General features: G+C 55.8%; 1 protein-coding gene across 1 annotated transcript; it reads left to right on the top strand.

Annotated features, from left to right (window-relative positions):
- The first annotated feature begins 671 nt into the window (after positions 1-671).
- On the top strand, positions 672-1,325 carry LOC128933294 (claudin-8-like). The gene has a single exon (XM_054270223.1). It carries the CDS (start codon positions 672-674, stop codon positions 1,323-1,325), a length of 654 nt encoding a protein of 217 aa, XP_054126198.1.
- Positions 1,326-8,837: the final 7,512 nt, after the last annotated feature.

Genomic DNA, 8,837 nt, shown 5'->3' with positions numbered 1-8,837 from the left:
TGAGCAGCAGGGAAACCAGCCCTGCCCCACCTCTGCAGGCTGCCATTGGCTGCAAACCTGCCCGGCCCGATGGGCTGCGCTCGGAGGGGATTTACAGCCGGTAAATAGCAGGGCTGGAGCGCTCGGGAATGCATTTCCACCCTTGGAGCTCTGCATGGAGCCTCTGCCCAGGAACCCGGCACGAGGAAACGCTGGAGTGGACATTGCCTGTGCTGCAGATTCCACTGGAGCTCTCCAGAGCATGGTTTGTGTGAGTAGGTGACCCTGGCAGCTGGAGAACATCTTTGGGGCAGCTGGAGAACATCTCTGGGGCACCTGGAGCATCTCTGGGGCAGCTGGAGGAGCATCTCTGGGGCAGCTGGAGGATCATCTCTGGGCAGCAGGAGGAGCATCTCTGGGGCAGCTGGAGAACATCTCTGGGGCAGCTGGAGAACATCTCTGGGGCAGCTGGAGGATCATCTCTGGGGCAGCAGGAGGAGCATCTCTGGGGCAGCTGGAGAACATCTCTGGGGCAGCTGGAGAACATCTCTGGGGCAGCTGGAGGATCATCTCTGGGGCAGCTGGAGAACATCTCTGGGGCAGCAGGAGGAGCATCTCTGGGGCAGCTGGAGGAGCATCTCTGGGGCAGCTGGAACATTTTTGGGGCAGCAGGAGGAGCCTCTCTGGGCAGCATGTCGTGCTGCGTGCTGCAGATCACCGGGCTGATTTTCGGCGCCGCGGGCATGCTGGGCACGCTGGCGGCCACGGCCATGCCCCAGTGGAGGGTGTCTGCCCACGTGGAGGCCAGCCTGGTGGTGTTTGAGAGCGTCTGGGAGGGGCTGTGGATGGACTGCATCAGCCAGCTGGGGCTCAGGCTGCAGTGCAAGCTCTACGACTCGGTGCTGGCGCTGCCGCCGCCGCTCGAGGCCCTGCGCGCCCTCATGTGCCTGGCCGTGCTGCTGGCCGTCGGGGCCTTCCTCGTGGCCGTCGTGGGCGTCAAGTACAGCCAGCCCGGCAAGGAGGGGCCCCAGAAGGTCAGCCCCTTCATCCTGGTGGCGGGGGTGGCCTTCCTGCTGGCGGGCGGCCTGGCGCTGGTGCCGGTGTCCTGGGCGGGGGGCAGCATCGTCCGTGATTTCTACGACCCCGCGGTGCCCGTGCCGCTCAAACGGGAGCTGGGTGCCGCCCTCTACGTGGGCTGGGGCAGCGGTGCCCTGCTGCTGGCTGCAGGGGCCATGTACTGCCACGTCTGGGGCCGGGCGGGCAGCCACAGCCACCCCTGGCTGGCAGCACGGGCAGCGCTGCCCCGGGCGGGAGCGCCAGCCCTGGGTGTCCATGCCTACGTGTAGCTGCTGCCCACGGGGAGCCTGGGCTCCACAGGACCCTGAGGATCATCCACCCCAGCCCCTGCCATGGCAGGGACTCCTTCCACCATCCCAGGCTGCCCCTAGCCCCGTCCAGCCTGCCTTTGGACACTGCCAGGGATCAGGGGCATCCTGTGATCTCCCCGCTTGGCATGTGCTGATGGCTTCTTCATTTGCCTCCAGGAGCAGTGATGTTGGTGCTGTGCTGTTTGCTGCTGCCTTGGATCTCTGCTCCGATGCCTGGCAGGAGCTGCTCTCACACAGGTCTGTGCTCAGAGCCCGTTCTCCATCTCTTTGGGAACGAGGAATGGCAGCAGCAGCCAGCAGGCTGTCAGGGAAGGTGAGCAGCTTGTGCTGGGCAGTACCCATGCCCTGCCCAGACCTCTGAGGGGCAAAGGGAGCAGGGCATTTCCCTGAGTGCAGTGGCTCTGAGGGGTGCCCAGGACAAGCCTGGAGCTGGCAGCACGGCTCAGAGAACAGAGAAGCTCCAGCTCCCAGTCCTGGCACAGAGATGTTGGTGCTGCCCCAGCAGAGCCCTCTGGGGCTGCCCATGGATCTCTCTGATGCTTGTGGAGCTGGTGCATCCTCCTCATCTCCTCTGCAGGGCATGGAACATGACTCATGGAGCAGACTTTTGATCTTTTTCCTAGTACTGGCTTTGCTGCTGCTTGCCACCCCTCCTGCCCTGTAAAACTCAGCACAGACTCTGCTCAGGAATTCCTGTGCTTGTGCAAAGTGCAATTCCCAGCCAGGGAATCACAGAATTTCTAGGTTGGAAGAGACCTTTAAGATCACCGAGTCCAGCCCATGTTCTAACACCTCAGCTGGACCAGGCAGGCCCACCTGCCCCTCAGAGCACGGAGCTGCTGCCCGCGGCTCCCAGCACGCCCAGCCAGCCCAGCCCTGCCGTGGCTCCAGCTGCTCTGGGCTTGCCAGGCTGCCTTGGGAATGCAGCCTGCTCCTGCCTGCCTGCCTGTCTGTCTGTCCGTCCTGCAGGAGCCAACAGCATTTGCATGGGTTGGAATTGCAGCATTCCCAGCTGAAAGCCCTGGAGCCTGCGTTTGGCTGCCATGCTGAGTGCCCAGGGAAGGCCCAGCCCAGCAGGGTTTGTCTGGTTCCTCACCCAGCAGTGATGGATTTGAGCACTTAAGGGACAATTTGGTGGCACAGCTGACCCTGTGCTGTGCCTGACAATCTGAGATCGTCTGCAATGGCTGTTTGGGTGAGGAGAGCAACATCTCTGTGCATTCATTCGGCTGCTCCATTTGAAAGGGAACATGGAAAGCTGCATTTAATTACAGGAGCCTTTCATTAACTTGCCTTCAGCTGAACTGGGATGAGGCAGCGCCGTGCTCCACAGAAATTCATAACCTGGATTAACTCAGGAGCATTTGCATGGAAGGCAGCCAGCTCAGGTCCTGCACTGGGAGTTTTCCAGGCCCCACAAAACTGGTTTGATGTCTCCAGCTCATCACTCCAGCAGTCAAATCAGCACTTACTAATCCTAGGTGGAAACTGAAGAAAACACTTGTAAATAGGTTCTTCTAGCACAGAACCATGGTTTTTTTTTTTTTCTGTTGTCATATGAAGTGTGTCAGGGCAGCTGTCACTGACAGTTGATTTCAGTGGAGCCATCCTGGTGACTTTGGTAATAATTTCCACCACCCTGAGGAGCTCCACCTCCTATTTTATTGTGATTTTTTTTCTGTATTTTGATTTTCATTTAGTTCAATATGGAACTATTTGGTGGGTAAGCCAGAATTGCACGTTTTGGAGTAATTTAGATATGACACTTGTGATTAACAAAGCAGAGGGTGAAGGCATTTGCAATGCAAATCTGACACATATTTATGTGTAGGTAATGGATTTAAACGATGATGTGCTCAGTGCAATGCAACTTTATGCAGATGTAAGTGCCTAAGAAGTAATTAAGTACAGTTTTCTGTGCCATTAATTAGAGGATCCCGAATGCTTCCACTATCAGTGGGCTCATCTCGGAACCAAACTGGAACTGGGTGTGCCATTTGCACTGGCAACTTTATGTGCAAAGAGCACAAAGAGAAAACTGTTTGATTTGGGCATTTAGCACCCATTCCAAAGCAAACCTGAGCTTTTCGTGTCTGGCATTAGCACCTGATGACTGCATATTCCCCATTTCTGTCTTTCACTGATGAAAAGAGGAGCTCAGGCAGCCCTTGCTCCTGTGTGGGCTTGGAATCCAGCCCTGATTCCAGGGCAGAGCCAGGCTGCTGGCACGTCTGGGGCTGAGTGGCACAAAAGGCAATTTCTGGGGTGTGTGGGGCATCTCAGGCTCACAGGAACACATTTCAGAGTGTGTGGCACTCACATTTCAGAGCTGGCTGCAGGAACAGCTGTCTCAGGTGGAGCTGATGTGCAGCACGGGGAACTGGGGGTGCCTCCTCCTGCTGAGCAGAGCTGGAACTCCCAATCGTGGATTCTGGTGGGGAAAATCCCCCTTGGAGGATCAGCGGGTGTTTCATGTCTGTATTTTGGCACTGAAGGGGCGCATTTGTGCCTGCTAAGGGCCACAGAGATTTCCCTCCTCCTTTGCCCTGCTCAGATGCTCTGAGCTGACCCTGGGAGCAGGAAAAGGAAGCTGTAAGACTTTAGCAAAAAAACCCTGGACTTTTCAGCTGACCTGCTGCTGTGGATGAGTTTTCTGAGGGGAAGAGGAAAAGTTTGGCTGGAGGAGGAGCTGGGACACATCCCCATGCCCAGGGCTGCTCCTGCTGGGTTATATCCAGCCAGAGCCCGTGTCCAGAGACCCTGAGCATCCAGGGGGCTTCCTGGAGTTTATTTGGATGGCTGTGTGTCCTTCCATGATCCACGTGAGGCGAGGATGCTCACGAACAAGAGCAAAGGCTTTTTGGGGAAGGGAACCCCCTCTGTGCTCCAGGGGTGGGAATGATCCCTGCTGCCTGCACTTGGCTGTGCCAGGGACAGGCCTGGCCTGGGGAATGTCACTTGTTAAACCTTGTGTCAGGTTCTGTGGGCTGCAGCTCTGCTCTCCAGGACAAGGGCAGGGGTGAAGCTGCCCTGGAGTTCTGTGCTCACAGCCCAGGCACAGCCCTCGGCCTCCCTGCACTGCTGGGGAAGAGCTGGGTAAATATTATTATATCAATATTGTTATATATTAATAAATTTATCAATATTGTTAAATATGAATAAATCTCTGATGCAATATCCTGGTGCTTTATTTGCTTTGATGTTTGGTGATTGCAGGACAAAGTAACTTGGGAAATAAACGTGTCGAGCTGAGCTCTTGCTGTGTATTTGAAATAAACGCATGGACTTGTCAAGGAAACCCACAAATGCCTGAGATTTCTTTTTAAATTTATTTATTGTAACGGGAGACAGCTTTGTTTGAATAAAGGCGGAGCGCAGCGGGGCACAGCCCGCGGGGTTTTCCCTCTCGGTTTGGAGGACACCCCTCCTCTCATCCCAAATTCCGGCTGCATTCCGCCCTCCTCCGTCCCCACTGCCCGCGGTACAGGGAAGGGGCAGCCTGCCCCACATGCCCCTGAGCCTGCAGCCTGCCCCACATCCCCCGGAACCTGGTGTGAAAAATGCATGTGTTTTATGATTGGCTTTTCGCAAATATTCAAATGAATATTTTATGTGTTGTGTTAGAAAGTAATGCTGTATTAATTCTCTTAAGTACTGTGTTAAATATAGTTTTAGGCTATAAAAATTGTTAAAATAGAAACGATGCTGTGTAAGATGCTTTGTTTAAAAGAAAGGGCTTGCAGATAGCAGCCACAGGACACCTAGATCTTTCAGAGAAAGAGAATTTATTCCCCATTATCAGAAGAAACGAACTTCTTCCCGCCTTGGAGGTGCTGTCAGGATTCAGAGGAAGAAGCTGACACTGCCCAGACAGAATCCTGTGTTTGAATGGAATTTATGCATCATGTATGAGATGTATGAATATGCAACAGGCTATTGTTCTTAAGGGTTAATCCTCTGTTAACGGGGGTCCTTTTTCGGGCTCGTGCTGCCCGGAAAAATGTACCCAGACTGTCTGTAACTCTTTGTTTTTATTGTCTCATATTGCCCGAATTCAATTTGTCCAAATTGTTATTACTCTAATTGTGTTACTATTTTTATTACCATTTCATTACTATTAAAATTTTAAAAACAAGTGGTTGGCGTTTTTCACACTGGCATCCGAGTGCAGAGCCCCTCGTCCCTCTGGGAGCCAGGCTGGCACCAAACCTGCTGCCCACAGCCTGCAGGGACACCAGGAACATTCCAAGGACATTGCCACCCCCCAAACTGTTTGTAAAGACTGTTTATAGCACTCCTCTTTCCTCTCAGTCCCTCCTCATCTCACTTTGGCCTCACAAACCCCGGTTATCAGTGCCTTAACCCTTTAAACAGCACTTGAACACTGGAACCAGCCCCTCCTGCCTTTTCTCTGCCTGCTCCCTGCCAGCAAATCCAGGGCGTAAAGCAGAGCCTGGTAACTCTGCCATACCCTGAGATCCTGCCCAGCTCTCCCATCTCCATCATCCTCCAGCTGAGAAATCCCAATCTGCAGGGCCCTGGAGACCCTGACCCGAGTGTGGGATGGCCACTCGTGTCCTGCTGTCCTGGCTGCTGTCCTGCTGTCCTGGCTGCACGTTAGGGACACCAAAGGCCTCAGACAGAGTCTCTGTGCCCTGGGCTTCCTGGTCAAGTCATCCCAAATGAACTCAGGGAAAGAGTTAAAGGAAAATAAACTAAATTATGAAATACATTTTTAAATAGTCAAATGACCCCTATGACCTGGAGTAACCCTGACTGTGACCTTGAAGGACCCCAATGACCTACAGTAACCACAATCATGACCTCAAATGACCCCGAGGAGGGTAAAAAATGACCTAAAGTAACCCCTGGAAAAACCAAAAAATTCTCAAATGACCTAGAGTAACCTGTGTGTCCTCAAATGACCCCTGTGACCTAGAGTAACCCCAATTTGACCCCCCCTGACCCCTATGACCTAGAGTAACCCCGATTGTGACCTTAAATGACCTCTTGTGACCCCTGTGACCTGAAGTACCCCTGAGTAGGGACTTGGATGACTTTAAGTGACCTGTCCTGGTTTGAAAATAATCCCAAATGTGCCCTGGACCCAGGCATGGCCCTACAGGGCTGGACAGGCCCTGCTGAGCCCCCCTTGGCTCCCCAGTTCCCAAACCATCTCCTGGGAATGGGAATCACACACACATTGAGACAAGGCTTATTCAATTCAGGGCTTTATTTTGGTTTAATTGAGGGGGGAAAGAAAACAAAGCACTTTGCCTGGACCCACACATTCCAGGAGATCCAGCTCTCCTTCTCCCCTACCTGGCTGGCAGCAGGGCCCCCTAACCCTGGCCAAGGTACAGCTGCTCTCCTGTAAATGTGTTCCTGAGAGCAAGGAGTGGTTCTTCACGAGAGCCAGCCATGTTATCATTCCTGTACCTACAGGAGTGCTGTCCACAAGGGGCTGCAGCAGCACTGATGAGCTTCCTGTGGGGGGTGCTCCTCTTGTCAGCTCAGCTACCCAGGCTGCTGAGGAGCAGGGGGGTTCCCATCCCATGTTCCTGAGAGAGAAAACAGAAATTACCTCGAGGGATGGGGCAAAGGTGGCTCCAGGATGTCATGCACGGTGAGCTCAGGTGTGAGTGTGGAGGCTCAGAGCACACCCTGAGGGGCCCTTTCTCTGCTGCTGCCAGGGCAGTGTGAGCCCAGGCCATTCTCCCTGGGGCAGGGACACCGCCCGGGCCGCGGCACGGAGCCCCCAACACCCCGACCCGCGGGCAGGATTTGGGGGATCCCCGCTCTGGGGATGGCCCCGCACGTCCCCTGAGCCCCGCTTGTGCCGGCACAGCTTCGTCCCGTCCTTCCTGCGGCTGGGCTCCTGGAACGTGGTGATGTTCGTGTCCTACGAGCAGCTGCAGCGCCTGATGGTGCTGGCACGGCCGGCGCTGGCCTGAGCCCCCGGCGCCCCGGGCCGCCCGGCGAGGCTCACATCGATTACATTAATCGCATCCATTCTATTCATTGCCGGAGCGCCGGGGAGCAGCGGAGCCACGGGCCCGGGGAGGGACGCGAGGAGGAGGAGGATGCTGTAGGAGGAGAAGCGCGGGAGAACAGAGGCTTTCAGAGAAGAGTTGTAAGGGACGGAGGAAAAAATGTTTGTTGGCTTTGCAGCCGGGAAGAGCAGCGCTTCCCGAGGGCGGTGCTGTGGGCAGGCGGGACCAAGCTGAGGGCCAGGGAATTCCCGTTGTTCCTCACTGGCGCTTCCAATAAATCGCCCCTATGGGGTGTGATCACAGCGTGGCTCAGGGTTTCTGTGCCTTTTTGGGGTGTTCGGGGCCATTGTCCAGCTCTACGTGTGACACAAGTCCAGCACATTCTCTGTCACTGCCGGTGCACTGAACAACTTCCCACTGATCTCTGATTATTCGGGTCATTGTCACAACCACCAACAGCAGCTCCACCTTCTGCCCTGCCGAGGCAGCAGGTCCTTGACCCACGGCCATCTCTCTAAAGCCTCAAATGGTCCCGTTATAGGACAGTGAAGATGTGTATCCTGAGCAGGAGAGGACACAGAATTCCCTTTCCCTGTTTCCCAAGCATAAACCGCTGGGAATTGCTTTCTCCCCATGGGTCACTGGCAGGAACAAGGTTCCCTCTGCTGTCACTCCATCTTTAGCACCCTCATTTGTCACAGACGCTCAGCTCTATTTCAGGGACTCCCGTCAGACACCTGCTGGCTGTGATCAGAAGCAATTCCCCAGGCGGGTTTTACCCCCGGGAGCAGCAGGAATGGCCAAGGACAGCTGCTGTCCCGGGACAAGGCGGCCGGGCTGCGGTTCCGTGCCCAGCCCCGTGCCCGCCTGCAGAACGCGGGGTCGCTCTCTCCGCCCCGTCCCTGTGCCGGGATCGGGACAATTCCCCGGCTCGGGCAGGGGACGGTGCCCTCGGGTGCCCCCGGAGGGGACAGGGGTGCCAGGGGCCAAACCCCGGGCGGGGCGGCACCCCCAGGGCCGTGTGTGCCGTGGCGCTGCTGCCGGAGCCGCTGCCGGGCGGGACGGGTCTGTGCCGGCACTCGCGGCTCGCTGCGATCGCGGTCCATGGAGCGAAACCCGCGCCGCGCTCCGGCTGCGCTTTGATGGGATGGGCTCCGCTCTCGGCAGGCAGCGGGACGGGGGTCCCTGTGCCACCCCACGGGTCCCAGAGAGAAGCTGCTCCTGTGGCCGAGGAACAGCGGGGAAACTGAACAGTCCTGAGGGAAACCGACGGAAAAACAACTTTGGTTTGGGTTTGGACGTGACATTTTACCCCTGGCCCCCACCTGATCCGGGTGTTTTGCCTTAGGGAACAGGAGCCAGAAGGGGAAATGGGGAAACAGATAATTTCTTACCCCAAAAGGGACGAGCTTATTTCTGTTAATTCCTGAAACACCTGGAATGATTTGGGTCTCGGAAGCACCTGGGAGCCTCCCTT

The sequence above is a fragment of the Melozone crissalis genome, unplaced genomic scaffold (genome assembly GCF_028551555.1).
Source record: "Melozone crissalis strain CALT ecotype California unplaced genomic scaffold, PUWL_Pcris_2 ptg000009l_1, whole genome shotgun sequence".
NCBI lineage: Eukaryota > Metazoa > Chordata > Aves > Passeriformes > Passerellidae > Melozone > Melozone crissalis.
The sequence above is the reverse complement of the archived record's forward strand: the minus strand, read 5'-3'. Positions and strand labels throughout refer to the sequence as shown.